Here is a 25,431-nt window from a genome sequence, read left to right as displayed (position 1 = left end):
CATCAACTGAAGTGTAGGCACACGGGTGGGTAGCCTGTGATCCAGGTTTCTCGAACAAAGCGGCGCCCCATCCCGCCAGCTCTTACCCGAGGGTAGCAGCCATGAGCCCCACTGCCCCGGTACCGGAGCCCAGCTCCAGCACCGACCGCCGGCAAAGAACGTGGGTCCCATCGCCGGAAAACCCGGGCGTTTCCAGGTATTTAGAAAGTACAATAGCAGCGTCCCAAACAACACAACCTACGCCTCCGGAGCCATACTGTTGCAGTCGTAATACTGTGCCATCTCGCTTCTCCAAAATTCGCACAAAGTTCTGCAGAGGGTCCTCCACGGAGGACTCCGGGGCTGTCGCCATCGCTGCCCGGCAACAGAATGCGGCGCACGCAATGACGTCACTACCAAGCGCACCGCCCTGCGGCCCCGCCTTGCGAGGGGCCCGGCACCTCCGGGGGGCGGAGTTGGCACCACGGCGCGTGCGCGAAGGCCGAAGGCCGGAAGGCAGTGTTACCTGGGCGTAGCCAGGAGTAGGGCCGCCGGCTTCCGCTAAACGGTGGATATACACGCTCCTCTAAATTTAAAGTCTGGTTTAACAAACAGTTTTAAGTCACTCTTACACAGAGAACTAATATCATGATCTGTTCTTTAAAAATAAAGCCATCCTTACCTGGTTGTGGAGATCGCTTGTCACAGTAATTAGCCTTAAATCCAGGCAGCTTCCAAGGTCCTACCCAAGGAAGGCTATAATCCTTTCCTGGCATGTTCCTAATTTTTCATCTGGATTTATAAAAGCAATTGCTGGAAGCTTGATAACTGCGTTTAACTGAAGACAAAGTTATCCCTCAAATTTACATTAAATTCTTTGGGATTGTGTAATTTGCACAAAATGCTGAAAATAATGTGTACATATATATATTTCTACATAACAATCTCCCCCCTTGTTCCTTACAATGAACACCCGTATTTTAAAAGTCTTTTAAAAATTAAGACTGGGGTGATTTATTAATCTTGTTAAGAACTCTGATACAAAGCACAGTAAAAGGCCACAGACCAGTCAATAGATAACGTGGCTTTTAGCTTCTTTACAATTGCTGCTACAGCACTATCAGCAAAACACTTTCCATCAATTTCAACGAATGAGTCCAAATGGCTAAAGTTTTACTTCTCTGATTAAAAAGTTTAATAAAGCTTTAAGTATTTGCTGGTTTAAATATTACCAATTTAAAAAAATATTTTAAAAAAATTTTAGTTAACACAAGATTTATAAAGTTACTAGGTTTTGAAGGCAAGGTAGTTGGTTCCTATGCCATAAGAAACTTTTCCTCTTAATTTTTTAATTAGTAAATAAAATAGCAGATTGTATTATAGGCCTCAAGTCACTTAAATCTCTATAGGGTATTAGCAGTTATCTTTAAATATACAATATAAACAAAACTGTACATACATGGCATATTAACTTTTTTTTCCAAAATAATAATCAACTCATTAGCTAAAGACACCTAGTCTGCAAAAACAAAAAGGCACATCTGAATGAGATACATGCCCTTTTTCCCTCTTATGATTAGGTTAGGTAGTCTTTGTTTACATTTTGACAAACAATGCATTCTATTATTTTCATTCTATTTTTCATTTTTGTCTTCAGCAGCAAATTCTGACATTTAAGACATGGCATTAAAGAGTTTAAGAACAATGGGTATTATTCATAATTTTAAATGTAAAAACTAAAAGTAAAAACTAGAAGATAGGTTTAAATAGGTTTAAAAATCCCTAACACCATACACCCCCAATTGTGTAAATTCATTGCCTTAAAAAGGCATCTATTACTCAAATTTGAAAAATTCCACAATGCACTATCCCTTTTCAGTGCAATCAATGTCGCTTTAAACCATTATTTTAGCAGATTCTACAGTGCAAATATAAATTCTTTATACTGGCCTTTTGGCAGCACTGAAGATCCAAGACAAAGCAATGCTACTGATCACCTGAGGAGAACAGTAAAAGACTTGTATTTTTATTTTCCAATTTTTAAAAGCTTATTTGATCAGTAGCATTTTTGTAAGAGCATTATTTGTAAAAAGTACTAAAATATTATGCCTTTTCTTGAATAAATTAAAAAAAAAACCTTTACAAATACCATTCCAGTGTCAATGACTACATATGGCTAAAGTCATTGAGGAGTTTCTGCATTTTCCAGCAAAGGCAGTCTATACGATGGGGGGTGCGAAAGCTCCCGTTTGTAAGTCTTTGGTGGCAGTTTTGGTAGGTGAGGGCTTGAATTCTGCCTTGGTGGAACAGGAGGAGCTTGAGGATGAGCAAGATTATTGTGACTAGAACTGAGCACATAGCATCGACGTGGTATCCTAGGAGAGGGTGTGCTAGGAGGAGTATTTGGCGAATTTGGACATGTACTGATATCTCTGAACCAATCTGGATCTCTGTGAAGATGTCCCAGTGGAGGCAGCTGAAGATTAAACGGACAGTTTATAAAGTGTTCTGGAGGCCGAAGGGGAACCGGTGGAGGGGTATCCGGAAGAGGATCTCTTGGTGGTGGTGGAGGTGGACTGTGCAGAGATGCATCAAATGAACCAGTAGGAGCAGGAACTCTGGGTTTTACCTTTGGAGGGGGAGGTTGTCTTGGTGGAATAGCTGGGGGATCATCATCAGATTTCAGATTTCCCTCAAAAAAAAAAAAAAACCACACAATTCAATTATACCTCTGTTCTCATGAAAGATCTGTAAGAAAAAGTTTTGAAAAAACTGAAAAATTCTTATATGTCAAGTTAAATCTAGAGACTCAATTGATTAAAATAGGTTAATTTGGTTTAATGATCAGGTTAATGAATAAATTGTTTCCAGTTTAATTCAAAGCCCAGTTATGATTTTTATATGTGAGATGTTTTCATGGAAATCTTAGAACATAATGTCTCAGATTTCAAAATTTCAAAAATTTATGCATTTTAATCCTAATAGGCAAGTGAGTGAAAAGGATATATATGTAGCTCTGTAGATACTAAAGGACATGATGTCAAGGGGACTTAATGCTTTCTGGTCTCCACTTTCTCCAGGGAGGCTTAGAATGGTGGTTCTCAAAGTGTGATCCAGGGACCCGTAGCATTGACACCAGTAGGGACCTTGACAGAAATGCAAATTCTTAGGCCCCACCCAGACCTACAGAATCAGAAACCCACAATCTGGTTTTAACAAGCCTTCTACAGGATTCTGATGCAGCCTAAAGCTTAAGAAGCACCGGCTGAAAGTCTGAAAAATGGTTTGAATACTAAAGTTCTTTCTACGTCTACCAGAAACAAAATGTGCTTCTGAGTATCTGTGAATCTGACCAGTATGTTTTTTAGAAAAAGTGTTATGAGTATTAAACAGTTATTTAAAGTATTTTTCAAATAAAACAACACAAATGTTTAAAAACAATAAAGGATAGCCAAAATATAAATGACAGACTCTTTGTAAGAACAAGCATCATTTCAAAGATTCACAACTTTGAATAAGTTAAGTTGAGGCAAACATAAGTCCTGTTGACTACCTTGGAATTTGAAGCATCATGATCAAACTTTTTTCGAGGTGGCAGTGGAGGAGGAATCAGTGGCTCTTCACTTAGTTTATGTAAACTACCACAGGAACTGAAGAAAGACTCTACAGGTAAGAAAGATCAAACACAATTCATGGTACTATTATAAGACATAACTATGTTTCAATCTGTGATGACCTCTGCTAAAGCATCTATCAGGTTGAACTGTAGCTTGGTACTAGTTTATCTATCCTCTCCACTAAATGTAAATTTCTACAGGGCAGTGTATATTTATTTTTGTATCCCTGGCACCTGGCACAGTGACAGTGCCTAGAATAGGGTACGAACTAGAGCTAAATGAGGACATACTATTTAATTAAGATTAAAATGAGATTCAGCTCCCTGAAAAAGCCTTTTTAAAATCTAAAACAGACAAAAATATATCTGTATAAACTGAAGTAACTTCCAGTGAAAGATCACCCATTTATCAGAGACCATGCATTTTTGAAGCAGCTAGTATCAGATACATTTCTACACATAAAACCTCCATATAAGAGGACTGTTAAGGTGGGGTTGTATCACATAACTCTCTCTCTTTGCAAGTCTCTCACTGATAATGCACATGTTATATAACCACATTAAAGGAAATGTAAAAAATAATAAAGTACTAGGGGAGAAATTACCCCTAAATATGCCAACCAGACATAGAATAAGAACTACTTTCATTTCATTCATCTTCTTCATATGATTAAAAAAGACCTGTAATTACGGACCAACTCCCTATTTGATCTCTCTCTCCACACACTACCTTTATAAAGGTAGTGACCATGTCTTGTTCATCATTGTACTGAGATTGGGTTCACAAGAGCTAGCTGGGAAAGAAACTGATGAGTTTAATTCTAAACACACTGTGAACTATTTATGGGATTTCCAAGTAAAGATATCAAACTCATTACTCCATGTCAAAAATCGCTATCCTGAACCTGTCACTCTGCAGTCACCTCAAGGAGTGTTTGCCTCAGAGCACCAATAGTATAAACAAAAAGTATGTCTATGGGTGTTGGCAGATGGTATAGGAACGTTAGGCACAGTACTATGTGCTGCGGATATGTTGCTTTTGCCTGCCTAAGCTTCTTTTGCCGTGTCTTTGGGAGAACTCCTCTTGGTGATGATGAATCCATCCTATGTGGCTTAATCAGCCAATTCTGCCCAGTGCCCCAATTCCAGTCAAGAAGTGGGCATGAAATGAGCACCTTCTCACCTTCTTAACATGGCCAGATTTTTATCTACATCTCTTTCATGCATGCAGCCATGTGCTTCAGAGAAAGCTAACTTCAGCCCTTATCTCCAGAGATGGGCCTGATCTGGTTAGACCAAGTCAACCAGAGTAATCCCATTCCTTCAGCCAGAGTGATCAGTTTAGCTGTAGGCATATGACCTAATTCACACAAGTGAAATCTGAAAGATCTGCAGAGGCTACTGAAAAGGAAGTTCCTTGTTCTCTTGGAAAAGCATTGGATCAATCTGTCTGTGTACCTCTCTTTCTTTCTTGCTTAACTGAACAAAAAAGCATATAACCTCTACTGTGTCTGCCACCATAATTATGACCTGGAGGGAAAACAGCCTTAGATAAACTTCTAAACAGCAAGTAGGAAAGCAAGATAAAATGGGAAAATGCCTTCAATATTCCAAGTGAAAATTATTTAAAATTCTATATCCAGCCAAAATTTTAACAATAAAATGTATAAATATTACAGAAATGGAAGAACTTAAAAACTTTAATATCCTACATATCCTTTCTCAGGTAGCTACTAGAGGATGTGCCCCTTCCAAAACAAGGAAGCATATCAAGAAAGAAGACAAGGAATCCAAAAAATAAGGATCCAGCATAGAAGAAAGGTGAAGGAATTTCTAGGATGACAACAAAAGAATGTTCTAGGATGGCAACCAGTCCAAACTGGAGGAGGACAAAAGGGCACGAGGAAGGAAGTTACCAAGTTAAAAAGCAACTAATATCTCAATAGCTTCCTTGAATGGTCTGACCTTATGGAAAACTGCTGTGAAAGAGCACAGGAAAGCAAAAGACCTAAGCATTAATGAGATTATTATTAACTTCAGAGACTAGAGCTAGCTGTACAAGAAAGGAAGCATAATCATAGTATATACTACCTGACTTAACAGTGAATAATATTCTCCCCAAATGTGGTAAGTATATTAGGCAGAGTAAAGGGTGAAAATCATTATTTACCATAATAGTAAATCACCAAACACTCTCTAAAATTAATTGTTCAAAAGAGAAAAATTAAAAAAACATCATTTATAAATGTGGAAGTGTCACTGGGGAAGAAAACAAGGGGTAGGGATACATGGAGTGAGGAACAGCTGCTTATTTCATTTTAAGTGTTTTAGCAATATTTGCCCTTTAGACTCTATGCATATGTCACTTTGATAAAAATTTAAAAATTAAAATTAAATATAGAATTAAATATTTAAAAGACTAAAGCTACTTTTCTCATAAGACAGGGACTCTCTTGCTACTATCTAAATCATATACATTTTACTATGATGCAAGCAGAAGTCCTCTAGTTGGGAGACTTATTCCCTAAACCACAGTGTTCTTTTTGGGTTATTTTGTTTTAAACAAAATGACCATAGAAAGAAAGGTGGCAGCATATGTCATAAATTATGGAAATAATCAAGAATGGCAGAATAGGGTGTTACTTAAAATACGGCTTTAATTAAATACGATCATGTGAAGAAATAAGTGATCAAGGGCTAGCCTGGGAGCCTGATTAACATTTAGTATATTATTCCTACGGGACAATGAAATAGTACCCAGTTGAAGCAAACAATTTATTTATACGAACTTCATTTACTTGTTTTTTAAAAAGTTGCTAAAACTCAAAATACTCATATAAAAATTTAATCAACTCAATTATTTTTACAGTCATGTCTTCAGAATTAATTCAAATACTTACTTGAATGTGGCAAGAGGACTGGAGCAAAGATGCTATTGCTGCCTATTGGAATGAGAAAAATTAATTTGAAAAGAAAGGTGGTATGTATGGTTTTATTTCTAAAGTATGTTTGCATAAAGTAACATATGTAATAATATATAGAGCACAGATTTTCTCATTGTTTGCCATGTTAGTTTTAAAAGAAATCAACCCAGTACTCTTTGTACCTGGAATGTTTTTCCTTTCTTAATATAAGTTAGTTTCCTCTCTATCACATTATCTTTTAAAAGTTCCTTCATAGAACTCATCTGCTTGTTTTCTTATTCATTGTCTATTGCTCTCTTTAGAGTAGACGTGGGGCCCAAAAGGTAGTAAATAAATCTTTGTTGAATGAATAAATTAGAAAATGATACGTATAAACCACAAATGATGCTTTACTCCCCTGTGTTAAACATTATTTTCACATTTAAATGCCACTTTCCATAGTAACATAGTTTGCATAGTTTGCACATGATTCTGCAGCCCCCTAATTAAAATGATGAGAATCATCTGAAACACAAAATATCTTTTTTATCAAATACATACCACAGGAACTGTTGAGATCCACATCTAAAAACACACTAAGGTCTGAAGAAGCAGATACAGGTGGAGTAGATGGTGTATTTGGAGAGGTTGGGGCTGACACTGTTGATTCAACCTCAGTTTCAGCAATCCTGCTAAAGCTTATTTTACATGGTTCTCTTTCTAATGGTGTTGGATGACCTCGCAAAGTGCCTGACGTAGAGCCATGTCGGCCTGTATTAGGCCTTATTCCAGGAGATTTTAAAGAAAAAGTTGATTTTCTAGGCTAGGAAAAGCAAACATAATTATCATTACTAACTTGTATACACTTTATTTTTATGACTTACGCTTATTAATTTACTTCTTAGCATATAATTAAGAGAGTACAACAAAATCCCATTATGCAAGGACAGCTGTACAGTCTGGTAGAGAATGCTTTGGGATTTGATTGCCTTAATTTTAATATGTACTTGAATATAAGTAAACCTCTTTTCATACTGCAGAAATAAAATTCTTAAAAATCTGTGTGAGAAAAACATTTTGCTCCCAAAACACTTGAACCTAAACTGCTCCTTCAAATCATCTATATCAATTTCACAAATATTTACTGTGGACATAATGTATACAATGTATTATGCCAGGTGCTTCAGACATTTTTTTTTCCTTCCTGATAGTAAATGACCAACCTCTACAATGGCCTTTAAAGTCTTGGGAGAAAATTGTTATCAGTGTCCTCCACCCTCAACCTCCAGTCCCTTTTTTAAACTCTCACAGTGGTCACCTAATGAAAAATCACAGAACCTACTCAGATAACCTGAATTACAATCTCAATTTTACCAATATGTAGCTATGCAGCCTTAAAAAAGTTATTAGCTCTTTTGAGTCTCAGTTTTTATGTCTGAAAAATGAGACTAAGACCCATATCATACAAATGTTGAAATGTCATAAAACTACCTAGCTTACTGCTTGGCCCAAAGTTGGTATACTATAAACATTTTTACTTTCTTCCACATCTTGCTTCCCTTTCAGATAGAATTGGTGTCCTACTTAGTTAGAACTGGTCTTGCATTGTTTCTGTTATCACTGCAAACAGGACAACTAGGAATTGAGCAGCAAATTCTAGCAAGAGAGGTGGGTTCCAGTGGCAACTATGGACCATGGTGCTCTAATGACAGGAGTTACGGTCAAGCCAGAAGAACCATGGTACTTTTTACAGGTCTTTTCATTTCCTGCCATTTCTGCATCTTTTCATTTCCTGTTCCATGCAGCTACCTGCCATTTTAGGTTCTCACTTTCTCATAGCTTTTCCCCTTAAACTAGGAAGGAATAAAAGTGGAAAGATAAGACTGACGAGAATTAGACTTGAGATGGATTAATGATTGTACATTGAGCATTGACCCCCCTATACTGAATTTTATTGTCGTTAACAACCATTTGATCAATAAATATGAGAGATGCCCTCTCAAAAAAAAAAAAAGTGGAAAGATAAGTACTAAAATAAAGGATAAGCCAGATTTTTAGCAAAAGGCTGAGCATTCCCTTCATAGTATACATAATTTTAGAAATAGTCCAGTAGTACAAAACACTTAAAAACAGCTATTGAAGTATATTATAATTTTAATGAAATAGGATGTTAAACACTGAAGATAATATTGTCTTAAAAAAGAGGTTTTCCAAAATTGTAATGAACTTACAAATCGAGGTGGCTGTTTGCAGTTTCGGGGTTCAATTTCTAGTGACTTGTTGAACAAATAATCTGTAAATTCCTTTTCAGAAGCACTTCCCATGGGGTTAAGGTTTTCAAAGAATCTCTAGAGTTAAATTTCCGTAAGTACATGTTTTATTTTAATATGTCTTATTATAACATTCATTTCATCAGTTTAATACAAAAAATTATCAACAAAGTAATAGATCATGTCTGAAAGTCCACAAGAATTGCTGATTCCAATCTCTCTACTTGAATAAAACTACAGTTTCTGTGGAAATCGTATATTCTAGTTTTAAACTTCTATTAAGGTGAACAGATTTTCACTTATTACGATCTTTATGGTTTGATATCTCTCAGTGACATTATTCCTACTCACTATACCACTAAAATGAGCATTATCAGTAAGCTATCAAAAGTATTTAGAACATAACTATAGTTATAATCCAAAATGAAACTATAATTAGAAAAAGATAAACTGGATTAAGGTCTATTCAAAAGTAATTCAATGACAGTTATAAATTTAATCTTAACTGTGCTAACGTTTTTGTCTTTATCAAAAAAAAATTTCCTAAGCTTAAATTTAAATTTTTAGGTAGAAATTCAGATGATTTAGCAAAGTGCAAAAAGGGAAATAAACAGAAATCTCACTAATCAAAGAGCGTTAACATTTTATTATTAGAATATCTTTGTTAACATTTAATTATTAGAATATCCTTCCAATGGTTTTATTGTATATGAATATATGCATGTATATATACTGTTTAGTCTTACTTTTTCTCCCACAAAATTAGGATCATACCATAGTTATTTTTAACTTATTAAAGTTTATATTCAGTTAATTTTTTCCCATGTGGCTTACTTACTTTATAAAATACAAATTTTAACTCTATAGTATCTCATCAGATGGATATTCCAGAATTTATTTCACCAATCTCTATATAGGTAGTTATCCATATAGGTGCTTTCTAATTATTTACTATCATAATAATTATTATTATTAACTGTGCATAAGTGGTTCTGTACATTTCTGATGATTTCCTTAGAAAAGTTTCTTGAAGCAAATTATTGGATACAGCTTTACTTAACTACAAAGTGGTTTAGAAGCATATGTAAAAATAAATTCAGCAGTAAGCAAAATGAGCTTTAGAATTTCAAGAACATCCTACTATTCCCTTAAAAATACTGAAACTATTTTGTACTTATATTCAGATTAGCTAAATGAAATTATATGAACCATCGATAATTTAAAGACTTTTATAAAGTTATAACAATGGTATACTTGATTTTCTGATCCTTTGTTCCATTTTTAAATACTATTTAGCTTGGTTACTGTGGTTTGAAAAGTGAATAGCTATTTTGTCTACACCTGAAATTTGTTTTCAATCAACTGTAAAGAAAGCATTCTCCATTCTTCTCCCTGGCTCCCAAAAGAATGCTTTAAATGATGTTAGGAAGTATAGACCAGATCACAAAAACTTAGTAGGAATTACTGAGATATGAATGTTAAATGTACTCTTTAAAGTAAAGTACGATTAGCACACATACATAGGGGGGAGCATGGGGAAGGCAGTATAGCACAGAGAACACAAGTAGTGACTCTATAGCATCTTACTACACTGATGGACAGTGACTATAACGGGGTAGGTGGTGGGGACTTGATAATGGGGGGAATCTAGTAACCACAATGTTGCTCATGAGATTATATATTAATGATACCGAAATAACAAATAAAAAAATAAAGTACTATAAAGTATATACAACATAGTATTATTTTTGTGGGAAAATATACTGTGAACTCTAATCTGGGCTTCAAGAACGTATTTCTTTAGTCCTATGAAGCTCCACATCACAGAGGTTTGGCCCAATGGTGAGAGAATAGAATGAAATAGGTAGTTTATCACCACTTTCTTTAGAGCAGGTATCTGTCTATATTTTCATAATGATGTACTTTAGGTCATTCTTTCTCAGGGCCTCAGGGTATTTTATTTTGAACTAAGAACAAAGAATAGTTACCACCTTACAACATAGGAGAGTGGGAGGGACTGTGGCCAATTTCACTCAATATGCCCAACCTGCATACCACATCTGAAAGTTTAGCATGATTTTTAATATGACAGATGAACTTACTCTGATCCATAGTTATTACATGTTCTAAATTTCAAGTAAGTATAATACAATAAAATTAATTTAACATAAACATATCATAATTCACTCTAATTTAGAAGCATCCACATCTTTTGTACCATATTATCAATATTATTAACTATTGCTCAAAACAGAACATCAATGACAGACTGTTAAAAAAATTAATTTTTGCTACACATCTACCTATCTATCTATCTACCTCTACCAACCCTTTCCCCTATGTAGACCCAGTGCTCTTCTGAAGGGATTACTTACTGCTATCTTGGCACATGTAAACATCTAAGACGTCCATCAATCAATGATAGTGCTAGTTAGAGAAGTGTCTTTTTACTGCATGGCCATGAGAAAGCTGCTTTCATTCCATTTTGTCATTCATTTTTTAAAAATATTATTTGAATCAGTTGTACAAAGAAGCAATACTTTTGAGAGTAAGTATCTAACAATATTAATAACTTCAGATTGTTAGTGCATAATATCTAATATTTACCACTTCCATCTGTTCATTAATAATTAACTTACTATGTTATTTTCACAGCAATAGAAGTAGCATAATTTGTGGTTATGATATTTGTTAGAGTTTAACATGTTCTCTTTTAAAGATAAGGAAAGAAAATATTTACCCTCATTTCTGGTTCTATCCGTAAACAGTAAGGTTGATTCTGATACTGTTGAATTTCTCCAGTAATTTCAGCTACTTTCCTCCTCTTACTGAAATTGATTAAATCTTTCCCTTTCTTTTTTAAAAAATCGTTATTCCCTTCTTCAGTCTTCAGAATATTTGTTAAGTATATTCCTAGTAAAAAAAGTATTTGAAGAAAAGATAAAATTGCTGACTTAACCACCCATTTGGGAAAACAAGTGATCTAGTAAAGTTGATAGACATCTATAATATAGCAATTCAACTCCTAAAATGTTGTCTCTGATAGACTTAATAATTAATTCTATATTAATACTTTTTTTGAAATAGGCAGAATTTAAAAAGAAAATTAGGGTTTAGGAAAGCTTAATCTGTCATTTTTTAGTCTAAAATCAAAGGGAACATTCATTCACAAAGTCTAAATTGCAAATATTAAATCTATTCTAGCCATTTTAATATTTGATTATAAATACTTAATGCCAGTGATCTCAAGCCAATTCTGGTTAGTAAAGACTACAGATTTAGAAACGAACTTTGTTTTCTCAAAGCCTGTAATTCAGGAAGAAAAATGATTGTTCCTTACTCTTGGACTGAAAGTTTTTATTTCCTTTTCACACATGGTCACTGATTTGTTTAAATTAGTGGTTCTCAACTGGGGGAATCTTGTGCCTCAGAGGTATTTGAGAATGTCTGGAGACATTTTTTGCTAGCATGACCAGGTGTGTGTGCATTATACATACATGCACATGTGTGGGATCTATGGTTTGAATGCTCAAAATTCATATGTTGAAATCCTAATGCCCAATGTGATGGTATTTTAAGGTGGTACCTTTGGGAGGTGCTTCAGAAGGATGGAGACCTCATGAATGGGATTAGTGCTTTTAGAAGAGACCCCATGGAGCTCCTTATAACAACTCTATAATTGTCATAATTTTCATTTTTTTAGATAAGCAAATAGTGAGTTTAAGCTTCATTTATCAATATAAACAGCTAATAAAAGTTGTTGCATTCAGATATAATTAGGACAAGCTGCCTCTAAAGGCTGATCCATTTTGGCTACAACACACTCTCCCTCAAAATATGAATCCACATTCAGTAACTTACCAAAAAAAGGCACACAAGGTGGATTGATAGACTTAAGTTTTACTAAGTATTTTTTAAAGTGATCTTGACTTAATTCCACAGCTTCATCCAAAATTCTCCTTTTTCTTTCCTGCAATGCCTTTAAAATATATAAATTGAGTATAATTTTTTACAACTTAGTATTTTATGGATGCAGAGATTTCAATTTTATAACATTTTGCAAATATGTGAAGAAGGAATTTTTAAATCAAGAGATGAATAGTATTCCTTTCTGCACTTGCCTGAAATTTCTCCTCTCTATAAATATGAAACTTAAAAACTTATTTCTTCTAATATAAATTAGAGCATTAAGTGATAAATTCTCTCTTAGGATCTCATTAATTATAATTCTATTCAGTCAGAGTTCCAAGTTACAGCTATAGGAGAGAAATATAATCCCTCAGTATTCAAATATTTTTCCATCAAAAGGCCTTTTGGAGCTCAAGAGTAAGGTTTTGGTAGGGAGGAGAAAGGTTTTGGTGGGAGGGAGAGAAGAATTGAACAAAAATTTAGTAAACCAAGTAAGCAGAGTTACTTCTATTGCATCATTACATTTTCTTATTTAAAATTATTTAATTACTTTATTTTTAATCTGATATGTACATATATATACAAGACCACAGCAAACATTATACTTGATGGAGAACCATTCAACACATTTCCTTTAACACAAGGAGTAAGCAAAGGTGATTACATTGTAACTTTTATTCGATACTTTACAGAAGTCCTAACTAGCATGCGCAAGAAAAATTAAGATCTAGGGAATGAAAAGAAAAACTGTCAGTATTCACAGAGGATATGACTGTGAAGAAGCCCAATAAATCTACATGGAGTATTAATGAGAGAATTTAGCAACGTCGCTGGGTAAAAAACCAGTAGACAAAAATCAACTGCATTTCCAGATATCATCAATAAAGAAACAAAATTCTAAAAATATTCTAACATAAATCTAACAAAAGAGGTGTGAGATCTTTATCAAGAAAACCATATAACTTTATTAAATGAATAAATGAAGAGCTATACCTTGCTCATGGTTGGGAAGACTCATTATTAGAAAAATGGCAGTTCTTTACTAATTGATTTATAGAGCCAATGCAATTCCTCTCAAAATACCAACTTTAAAAAAATTGAAACTTAAACCAATTCTAAAATTTATATAGAAGAGAAAAGGGTCAAGAGTAAGTCACTCTTGAAAAAGAAAAACATTGGTGGGGACTTGCCCTACTATATCAAGAACTAATATAAAGATATGGTAATTTAGACATGTGGCACTGGCACAAGAATAATCAAACATCAAAGGAACAGAACAGAAAGACTGGAAATAGTCCCACACATTTATGGACACCCAATTTATGACATAGCTAGCAATACAGATCAATGGGTTAAAGATGGACTTTCAATAAAGGTGCAGGAGCGGGCAATTGGCTACCTCTATGCAACAAAAAAATGAAGTCACACTCCAAACCTCACTCCACACTCAAAACTCATTTCCACCTGGATTAAGGAATTAATGTGAAAGATGAAACATTAAGATAATAAAGGGACGTTAAACAAGACATGGAAAGCACACATTACAAAGGAAAAAATAAGTAAACTTGACTACATTAAGAACTTTTGTTTATCAAGACATCACAAAAAAAGGCAAAAATGAAAGCTTCAACTGGGGAATGATATTTACAACATAACTGACAAAGAATTAAAATAATCCACTATTTAAGAAAACTCATACAAATTCATAACAAAAACTCAACGAACAAAAACTAAAAAAAATTTGCACAAGAAAAAATACAAACAGCTAATGAACATTTGAAAAGAAGTTTAAGCTCATTAGAAATCAAGGTTATAAACCAAAAACTACAAGAATGGAAAAATTAAAAGAATGACAATTCTAGTTGTTTCACATTCTCACCAACACTTGATATTTTACTTAATATTTCAAGTGTTGGTGAGAATGTTAAACTAGAATTTCATAAATTTCTGGTGAGAGTATAAACTGGTACAATTACATGTGAAAATAATTTGGTATTATCTAGTAAAGCTGAAGATATTCTATCATTCAGTACTTCTATTTCTAGGTATATAACTTAGAGCATAAATTTGTATGTGTATATACCAGGATATATGTAGAAAATGTTCAGAGTGAAATTACTGATACTAACCCTACACTGGAAATAGTCCAAATGACCATTAACTAATGAATCAATAAGTAAGTTTTGATAAGTTTCTTTAATATGATACAGTTATGGAAAAGAATGAACTATAGCTAAAAGAAACAACATGGATGAAGTTTAGAAATATAATGTTGAGTGAAATAAGTATTTGCATAACTATATATGATTAAGAAACATGTATCTTAACACCAAAAAAACAACCTGATTAAAAAATGGACAGAGGACCTGAACAGTCATTTATCCAAAGAAGAAATACAGTGGTCATCAGGAACATGAAAAAATGCTCCACATCCCTAACCAGGGAAATGCAAACCAAAACCATAATGAGATATCACCTCACACCAGTTAGAATGGCCACCACCCAAAAGACAATAAATAACAGACAATAAATAACAAGTGTTGGTAAGGATATGGAGAAAAGGGAACCCTCTTACACTGCTGGTGAGTATGTAGATTGGTACAGCCCCATGGAAAGCTGTATGGAAGTTCCTCAAAAAAATAAAAATTGAAACACATACAACCCACAAAATTCCACTTCTGTTAATTTACCCAAAGAAAACAAAATCACCAATTTCAAATTACATATGCATTCCTATGGTTATCGCAGCATTATTTACAATAGCCAAGGTATAGATGTAACCTAAGTGTCCACTGAAAGATGAATGGATAATGATGATGTGGTGTGTGTATATACATATACATATACAGTGCAATATTATGCAGCCATAAAAAAGAATGAAATCTTGCCATTGGTAAGAACATAAATGAACCAGAGGGTATTTTGCTAAGTGAAATAAGTCAGATGGAGAAAGACAAATACCATATGATTTCACTTATATGTGGAATTTAAAAATCAAAACATATGAACAAACAAACTGAACAGAAACAGACTCAGACTCAGAGAACAGAATGGTGGTTGCCATAGGGAAGGGGGATGGGGGAATGGATAAAATAGGTGAAGGGGAAAAAAATTAGTGAGAATGATATCTTGATCTGGGTGATGGTTACATATCAAAATTCATCAAGCTGTATACTAAGATTTGTGCATTATATGCACTTCAAATAAAGTAAAATAAAATAAAATAAATGTATGTGAAACATCCTTCTATACTTTGTTCTCTGTAACAAACACTAAATATATACTACTTTATAATTTAAAAAAACAAATTTAAGTTTTAGAAAGGTTTCTTCTCCCCATCTCTTTGACTAGACACTAAAGATGATTAAAGTAATTTATATATTTATATTTAAAATCTTTCATCATCTATTTGAAATAATCAATGTACATTGAAAAAATCCACTTGGAACTTCATGACATTTAAGTAAGCATATTAAACAGAGTAACAAGTTCCATATTCTTTGATGTATCCTAGGCTTACTAGTGTGTATCAATGTATTTTCTAATGTCTTACTATCACTGTATTTAAGGGACTAAAATGGATTTACAAAGGATTTACTCAAAAAGATCAGTGATAGAAGCAATCTCTTTTACATTAATTTTATGTTTCCCCCAAAAGGATGAAATATTTAAGCCTAAAACTTACCTCAAACGTATGATCTAATCTGTATACTGACACTGAATTTACTGCACTGACTATCTCCAGTACACCATTGAAATTATTCAAATCTTGAAAAACTTGCAGAATCTCTATAATTCTACTTAGTACTGCCACACGTTCCTCAAAATTTTCTGCTTCCACAATGCATCTAACAAAAAAGAAAAAATGGCACAGCTTAGAAAGTCATCTCCTCACTTCAAATAGAAAAGAGGAAATACATTTTCAGCCAAAATTTTAGCTTGTAGGTGACTTAATATTATGATTATTAAGAAGTAGTAAGACAGTAAGTAAAGACTTACTTTTCAAACCAAAGGGTGAGATTTGTAGTATGGCGAATCATTTTTAATAAATTTGGAGAATTTATTTCTTTATCTTCTTTGGTCCACACACTCCCTACGAGTTCAGAAGGTTGAACTTTCCTGTGGAATCAAAAAATCAATGCAATTTAACCTATAAATGGTTAGTATCAAAATTATTTAAAGGTCTCCTAAAACTTAATAAGAAAAAGACAATAACCCAAAAGATAAATGAACAAAGATACAAGTAACTCACAGAATAGAATTGAAAAGCCACAAATATGAAAGAAAAAAACTTTTATCTTTTTATTTTAGTCAGTAAGAACATTAAACCACAATGAAATCCCATTTTATTCCCGTCAGACTAACAAGTCTGGTAATATCAAATAGGTACAAATGTGAAAAGATAAGAACTCCCCAACGCTGATGTGCAAGCAAAAACTGATACAACCACCTTATAAGGTAATTTGGCAATATCTTAAAATACTCAAAATATACATTCTAGGTCACCTATCAATTCTACATCTACAGATATACTCTAGATACATCAGGTTATAAGAAAACATTTATAAGAATGTTCAGTGAAGCACTGGTTGAAGAGTGAGAAATCCCAAACAACCTAGAGGTCATCATCATAAATTTATGGAGTATTTATACAATGGAGCACTATAACACAACAATTAGAATAGCGAACTAAAACTATATTCATCAACTCAAACAAATACCATAAATAGTTTAAGTAAAAAACAAGTTGAAGAATAATACATAAGTATCAACTGTTTTACAATGTGAAAAACAATGCTAAATATTGTTTATGAATGTGTATATGCATATAATTATAAAGACATACATAGGAATAGTAAACACCAAATACAGGAGAGTGGTTATTTCTTGGGAGAAAGAAAAGGAATAAGGTTGGGAATAATTACACAAAAAAGTTCAATTTTATTGGCAATGCTTTTATTGTTTATGGGCCCTTATTATATTATTTTCCACATTTTTGGAATACCTGAAATACTTAAAAAAATTAGACAGAAGAGTAGATTAAATACTCATTGTATCCAGTGAGTCAGGATTACATAATTTAAAAAATTGACCAGTAACACTGCCATCAATGTTCCTACAGACTTGGCAACTTAATAAAAAAAAGTTTTTAACCAGTAGATTTGAATACAGATAGGTACTTGCTAACAGTTTTTGGAATGTTTCCTTAGGTGGCTCTATTATTTCACCATAAATTTAGTTTAGTGTCACTGCTTTATGTATATTACCCTTCTTCCATAATACAAATATCACTTATCAAAGGTTATTTCCATATGCTGAAAGCAGGTCCACATAGAACTAAATGTGCTTTTCTCCCCCTGATGACAATTCATGTAACAGACAGTCTATGAGGAAAAACTTGATTCAGTACTCTTTGCTTAGTTATCTCAAGTAACAAGTTCCTTCATTCCTACCTATCAAAATTCCACAATATAAAACAAAATCACCTGAACTCCAAATTGCTTAAAAATATAACATGACACTATGAGTCAGATATTGGTATCTCTGACATTTGTGCTAAATTCTAAAAGGTACAGCCAAGGTAAACCAGAGGCCCAATGGCAAAGTTTTATCTTGGGTGCCTTCCCACATTCTCCATTAGCACTAAACTTTATTCTTGCTTTTCCCTGTATAATCCCTACTTTTAAAAAACTGGCTTCTAATCAGATAACTTCTTAAAGAGTATTTGTATTTTAAAAGGGGCTCCTGAATGCAGAAAAGTTTTTGATGGAGGAAAAATGGAGGGGGGTTATTTTTCAACAGCAGGGGGAGAGGGCTGTTACCTGCAAGGCCTGTACTCTTCACAGGAGCCCATGTTGTAAATGTAAGAAGAAAGCTTAAATTAGGAGGTGGTGGGAGTGGCTAATGCACTGGGAAAGGAGAGTGGTTTAAAAAAAGATGACAGAGGAAGAAGCTGATAAAGCAAGCTGAAAGACTGTGTGATTAGAAAGGAATGAGATGCTTGAATTAGTAATTTTGGAAAAAGAATAATACAAAGTGATAAGATTCAAAATATGACCATGGGAAGAGTCTGATTTGGAGTAGAGAATGACATTGGAAGTGATGAAGCCATGAAACTAAAAGGTTAGGTTATAAATGAGTATAAAAGAGTACTGTAGATATAGGGAAATGGCAGTTATTGCCTTATATATAAAGACAGATGAAGGGATACAGATAAAAATAGACAGCCACGCACATTACTAGTGATCCTTATAAATGAAAAAAATGGTTCAGAAGTTTTAAGAATGGTTCTTCAATCACACTACTTCAGAAATAACTTTTCTTTAAAGTTAATATTAGCTTAAAATAGCTAAAGTACTTGAGACTCCTTTTAAGGAGTTAAGAACTTTTTATTCCTCTAAGAATTTTGTTATTCATTTGCCAGCAAACCTAATAGTCAAGCCCTAAATTAAAGTTTTGATTATTAAATTAATTTTAATTTAAAAAAAGAAGAAAGCTTGTCTTACTCACTATTCTATTTATTTAGCTGCCAAGAGCCTAGTATGCACACTGATGGACTTAGCTGAGCCAACTCAAACTAAAACACTCTGAGCAAGTATTGGGAGTAGGAGCTGGGTGACTGTCTTGAAAGTGTTTGCTGTTGTATTGCATTAGGCTTCTCTCTGACACTCCTCTTGCAAAGGATTGCTACTAGCTATTCTGGGCCTAAAGAGCAATGTTGTAAGACTTTTACCTAAAGAACAGACTGTAATTAAAACCTGTACTTGAGCTTTCCTCTAAGCCCACAAGTACAGCAGTTATTTTTAAGTGCTTGTGAATAGCTGGTAAAATGTTCTGAAAGTAGAGCTATGGTTCAAGGTTTTTGAATACAGAGCAGCAAATATTGTCTACCTGTAGAGGTCAGATTCCAAAAGTGTCAGCTGACGTGCAATTTCTATGGGATGAAGTGTCATGATATCAAATGTTTCAAACTGTCCTGGTCTGCTGATATGCCATTCAATTGGTGGAGGAGGACTTTCAAAGGTAATATTATGGCTTATTCCATTTGCCTGAGCTTGTTTTTTCCTCTTGATAATCTTAGCAATTGACTCTACCCATTTCTTCATTGTTTTCCCTAGGAAAAGAACACAAAAATGCCTTTTACTTGATGGACATTAACTGCAAATCTTTGTATAATCTTTAACCCTCACGGAGCTTCAACAATTAACAACTCATGGGCAATTTCTGTTGCGTCTAACCCCACTCATCCTCTCCCTCTACTCCCTATGTTATTTTGAAGTAAATCTAAGGCCATGTAATTTCATTCATATTTATGTATCTATCTAAAGACTTTAAAAAATAACCACAATACCATTATCACATATAAAAAAATGACAACTTCATAACATCAAATATCTAGTCAGTGTTCAGATTTCCCTGATTGTCTCATAAATGTTTTCTAACAGTTAGTTTGTTTGAAATTAGGATCTGAACAAGATCCACACATTGCACTGAGTCAATGTCTTAAGTGTCCTTAACTCTACAGACCCCCCCCTTTTATCTCTTTTTCGCTTGCAATTTATTGTTGAAACTGAATTGCTTGTCTGTGTGTTTCCCAAGTCTGAATTCTGCCAATTCTGCCTCTGTGGTTATCATATGCCATGTTTCTCTGCCCCTGAATTTTCTGTAAATCAGATATAGAGGCTTGATTTGACTCAGGATCAATGCTTTGACATGGATACTTGCAAAAATATTTCCACAAGGGGGCATATAATGTCCGGTTACCTCTCTTTTCGTGATGTTACCAGGAGCTGAGAAATGGTAATATTCTATCATTCCTTCACTTATTAGTTGAAATACTTTCATAAAAAGAAAATTTCCCTCATCAATTATGTGATTACACTGAGATGTAACTTGTACAGCAAAGGCCTCTAGACATTAACTGTAACAAAATCATTTACTTGCTTTATTCTGATGTTGTGTGTATTTTAGAAGCTTCTTAGATCACATATAATCTAGTATCTTTGTTAAGAATGTAATGTGAAAATTAGTACCATAAACAATTTTAAGGCACACATGATAAAAATGTATCTTAGACATCTCAAAATTGAAACAAAGGAATTATATTCTTTATTTTAATTAAATTCCCCTTAAAGAACAAGTAGGAAATGAAATAAACTAGACTTCATTATGGTATTTTTTTTTCCTTTTCCTTTTTTTATTATGGTATTCTTAATTAATATCTTATACTGTCAGATAAATGTTCTTGATTGGACCTAGAGTTCCATATCACGGGGCTGCTCTCTGAAACTTCACCTCTCTTTCAGGTGCTAAAAATACAGCAAGACCTTTTCTAGAAGTATTATTTTAAAAAGCTGTTAACCATTCAAAACTAAAGAGTAAGATTAAGTAGAATAAGAAAACAGATAAAATTACACATATTTAATTAGTTGAAGGAATGGCAACCTTGAGATAAAATTAAATGGCTCAGGCTTATTAAAGAGATCTTGTGACTTCTTTTAAAGAATTTCCTAAAAAACTTGAAACCATAAGATTTAAGATATTAGGTAGTTCTAAACACATGTGAGCTCCTTAGAGTCTATAAAAATCATTCCAAATGTTATTTCAACTTTTTAAAAATGAAAAATAGTTTAGCTTCTTTAATTAGAAGTCACACAAGTTTAAAAATAAATTCACGTGCGACGTAAGATTCAATTAAACCTTTAAATAATATACCTCTTACACTTGAAATGAAGGATTCTAGTCTTTCAAGCAACTCCAAATCTCTTTCAAAGTCATAAAAATGGTGTTCAACCCAGTGCCGAAAAACATTTAAGACCCTGATAGAATGAAAGAATGAAAGAAACACAGTTTAGTGACTTAACATTCAATTACATTTTTATAACATTCAGAGTCTCTAATTTGTATTTAATTAACACCATGTTTCAATGATATGAAGACAGGTCTCCAGACTATAACTTAAAAATTATACTTTAAAAATATTTATAAGCATAAAAATTGTGATTCCTGGATTTAATTAGCCCTTTATATAGGAAAAGTACCTTTCTTTTATTCATATGTAGGAAATTCATACTCTGTATAATACAAAAACTACTTTTAAATTTCTAAATTTAAAAAAGATTCCTAAAAGCTTTAAATCAATATATTTTTCACATAAAATGGAAAACCAACAAAGATTTAGTATATGGTTTTAAGTTATGTCCACATTTTCTTCAAAAGACAAAAATCCTTCTGACAGAGAGCTATTCTGTTTTGCAGCACCACAAAAATGATTACTTATAACTTTGCAAATACAGATTTAATCAATCCACACAAAAACAACATTCCACTCCCTAGACTTAATGTCTTATACTGTCAGATAAATGTTCTTGATTGGACCTAGAGTTTCATATCAAAGGGCTGCACTCTGAAACTTCACCTATCTTTCAGGTGCTAAAAATACAGCAAGAACTTTTCTAGAAGTATTATTTTAAATACTTAAAATAACTTTTAGTTATTTTTAGAAAGTGTAAACTAGTTAATTAGCATTTTAAAAATTATTTCAATGCATGACTATTTCTAGGTTAGCTTTTTTCCCCTAGTAACTAGTTAAGTGACACTAGTTTTTCTCCCAAGCTAAGAAAACATTTTAAATTCCCAATCTCCGTCATCCTATCTCCATCAATGTTGTATGTAATACAACAACCTTGCCATTGTGTGCCCAGCTTTCTCAGTGACTTATAGAGAATATTTCAAGAGATCACAAAATTACTAGCTTGTAGTTTACACTGAGGTTAATTCAAGTAACTCTGCTTCCATTTTCTCTCCCTCCTAGTTTCTACAGCATCTAATATAAACCATCACTATCATGTAAAAGAAAAAAAAATCTCATCTCATAATTAGACATCATCAAAATTAAAAGCTTCTGCTCATCAAAAGACACTATCAAAAAAAGTAATAGGCAAGCCACAAACTTGGGGAAATTTTTTTCTACAACTTTTTGTCTGACAAAAGACTGGCATCCAATCCTATACACTTTACTCCTACAACTCCATAATAAAAAGGCAACTCCATAGAAAATAGGCATAAGATTTTAACAGATTCTTCCCCAATAAGTATGAACAGCCAATAAGGGACAATAAAAACTTCTCTACATCATTAGTCATCAGAAAAATACAAATTAAAATCACAGAGAGATACCACTATACTCTAAAGTTTAGTTATAAAGACTGACATCACTAAATGTTAGGATATGGAGCAACTGATAAGTTCATACACTGGTGATGAGAGTGTAATACAGTACAATCACTTTGGAAAAAGGTTTGGCAGTTTCTTTTAAAACTAAATATATATATATACCCTACAACAGCCATTCCACTCTGAGTTATTTACCCAAGATACATGAAAAAATATATTCACAAAAGACTTGTAAAATAAAATTCATAGCATCTTTATTCATAATATTAAAAAACTGAAAAGAATCTGGGTGTCCTTCAATGGGGAAAACAAACTGTTGTAGGTTCATGTAACAGAATACTTCAGCAATAAAATAGAAGAAACTACTGATATAAGCAGCAAGACTCTCAAAAGTATGTTGATTGAAAGAAGACATAAAAAGATATAAGAATCCACTTATATGAGATTCCAAAACAGAGAAAACTAATCTTGGAGGAACAGGAATACTACTTTGGACAATGAGAACAAAAATTGATTAGAATGGACATGAGGGACTTTCTGGGGTGATGGTAGCATTTTACATCTTGAAAAGAGTTTGGATTGTAGAGATGTATGCGTTTGTTAAAATTCAACCAAATTACAGTCAAGATATGTGTATCATTTATATACATTATAGAAAAAACATAAAACAAATACTTAACTGTTAATGATAAACAAGGTGAAATATTTAAAAACTTTACTTTGAAATACATTCCCAAACTTAGATGATTAATGGACCAAAAACCATAAATGAATAGATATGTGATGAACTCAAGAATAGTAAACTATTAGCAGTACATCTAAGGTAGTGGGTTTATGGTGTTCACTGCAAAATTCTCTCAATTTTGCTTTATGTAAAAAATTTTATAATGCAATATTGTTAAATGTTACTATCATAAAAATCACTATCATTGCTAAAGTGCTTCAATGTTTACAGGACAGACTGAACAACTTGGCTTGGCTTTCAAGGCAATCTTCAGCTACACCCCTTTCCATATAGCTAATCTCATCTACTACTACTTGCAATACAATGTCTTCATTTCTCTCAAGTCAATTTCCTTACCTATTTCCTCTGTACACCATTCTGACTACTGCCTTCTTGACTTTATTTATACTATTTCCCAAGACCTTCAATGCCTATAGTCATATTTGTGCCTACCTAAGTCCTACACCTTCTTAGGGACAATCACAGATTTTACCTCTTTTAAGATGACTTCTGACATCAAAAAATATATTAAGAACTCATATGCCTCAAGATAAAAAAAAATAATAATAACCTTATGAAAAAATGGGCAAAGGACCTCAACAGACATTTCTCCAAAGAAGAAATACAGATGGCCAACAGGCATATGAAAAGATGCCCCACATTGCTAATCATCAGGGAAATGCAAACTAAAACCCCACAATAAAATATCACCTCACAACCAGTTAGTATGGCCACTATCCAAAAGACAAGAAATAACAAGTGTTGGTGAAGATGTGGAGAAAAGGGAACCCTTCAACACTGTTGGTGAGAATGTCAGTTGGTACAGCCACTATAGAAAGCACTATGGAGGTTCCTCAAAAAACTAAAAAAAGAAATACCATACATCCCAGTAATTCTACTTCTAGGAATTTACCTGAAGAAAACAAAATCCCTGATTTGGAAATATGTATCACCCATATGTTTACTGCCACATTATTTACAACAGCCAAAATATGGAAGCAACCTTAGTGTTCATAAACAGATGAATGGATAAAGAAGAGGAGGTACATATATATACAATGGAATATTATTCAGCCATAATAAAAGAATAAAATCCTCCCATTTGTGATAACATGAATGGACTAGAGGATATTATGCTAAGTGAAATAAGCCAGGTGGAGAAAGACAAATACCATATGATTTCACTTATTTGTGGAATATAAAAACAAAACAAAATGAACAAAACAGCCATAGATTCATAGACACTGAGAAGTGACTGGTGGTTACTATGGGGAGGGGTTGGGTGGGTGGATGGGTGGGGAGAGTGAGGGAGATAAAGGGGCACAAAAATTCTCAATCATAATATAAGCTGGTCACAGGGATAATAGTACAGCATGGAGAATACAATCAATGATTCTGTAACATCTTCCTATGTTAACAGATAGTAACCACACTAGTGGGGTGAGGAGTTAATAATAATTCCACAAATTATTATTATAACAATTATTTATATTATATAATATTATTATAATAATTTCATAAATAAGTAAAATCATATGGTATTTGTCTTTCTCCACCTGACTTATTTCACTTAGCATAATACCCTCTAGGTCCATCCATGTTGTCACAAATGGGAGGATTTTATTCTTTTTTATGGCTGAATAATATTCCACTATTGAACCACTGTGTTGTATTCTTAAAACCAATGTAAGATTGTACATCAATGATACTTCAATAAAGAAAAAAGTTCTGGGAAAAAAAACCAAAGAACAAATGGTAAGGCATTAGGAAACTAATTTTTAAAAAAAAGAAAAGATGCCTTTCCTAATTTTTCCAGACTAATTTTTGCTACTCCTGAAATTTTATAGGGAAATT

General features: G+C 33.3%; 2 protein-coding genes across 9 annotated transcripts in view; both read right to left on the bottom strand.

Annotated features, from left to right (window-relative positions):
• The window catches only part of VCPKMT (valosin containing protein lysine methyltransferase), a 29,641-nt gene extending 28,810 nt beyond the window's left edge, over positions 1-831 (bottom strand). For all 7 annotated transcript variants that reach the window (XR_012120524.1, XR_012120519.1, XR_012120520.1 and 4 more), the window contains exon 1: positions 87-831. Coding sequence is in view for 1 of the 7 variants with exons in the window: in XM_037016320.2 (XP_036872215.1) it covers positions 87-352 (266 nt within the window). In the remaining 6 variants the exon portion in view is untranslated. The remainder of the gene's footprint in view (positions 1-86) is intronic.
• A 137-nt stretch (positions 832-968) lies between these two features.
• SOS2 (SOS Ras/Rho guanine nucleotide exchange factor 2) overlaps positions 969-25,431 on the bottom strand; it is an 87,581-nt gene continuing 63,118 nt past the window's right edge. Inside the window, exons 13-23 of one of the 2 annotated variants that reach the window (XM_037016318.2) lie at positions 21,393-21,496; positions 19,569-19,791; positions 16,677-16,796; positions 16,363-16,525; positions 12,630-12,747; positions 11,509-11,681; positions 8,730-8,846; positions 7,060-7,321; positions 6,496-6,537; positions 3,533-3,642; positions 969-2,671 (exon numbers count right to left, since the gene is read on the bottom strand). In XM_037016318.2, the coding sequence (XP_036872213.1) occupies positions 2,162-2,671; positions 3,533-3,642; positions 6,496-6,537; positions 7,060-7,321; positions 8,730-8,846; positions 11,509-11,681; positions 12,630-12,747; positions 16,363-16,525; positions 16,677-16,796; positions 19,569-19,791; positions 21,393-21,496 (1,942 nt within the window). In that variant the 3' untranslated portion in view covers positions 969-2,161. The remainder of the gene's footprint in view (positions 2,672-3,532; positions 3,643-6,495; positions 6,538-7,059; positions 7,322-8,729; positions 8,847-11,508; positions 11,682-12,629; positions 12,748-16,362; positions 16,526-16,676; positions 16,797-19,568; positions 19,792-21,392; positions 21,497-25,431) is intronic. The other variant, XM_073211280.1, reaches the window with a different exon arrangement.

This window comes from Manis javanica, chromosome 8 (assembly GCF_040802235.1).
Source record: "Manis javanica isolate MJ-LG chromosome 8, MJ_LKY, whole genome shotgun sequence".
Taxonomy (NCBI): domain Eukaryota; kingdom Metazoa; phylum Chordata; class Mammalia; order Pholidota; family Manidae; genus Manis; species Manis javanica.
This window is presented reverse-complemented; position numbering and strand designations above follow the sequence as displayed.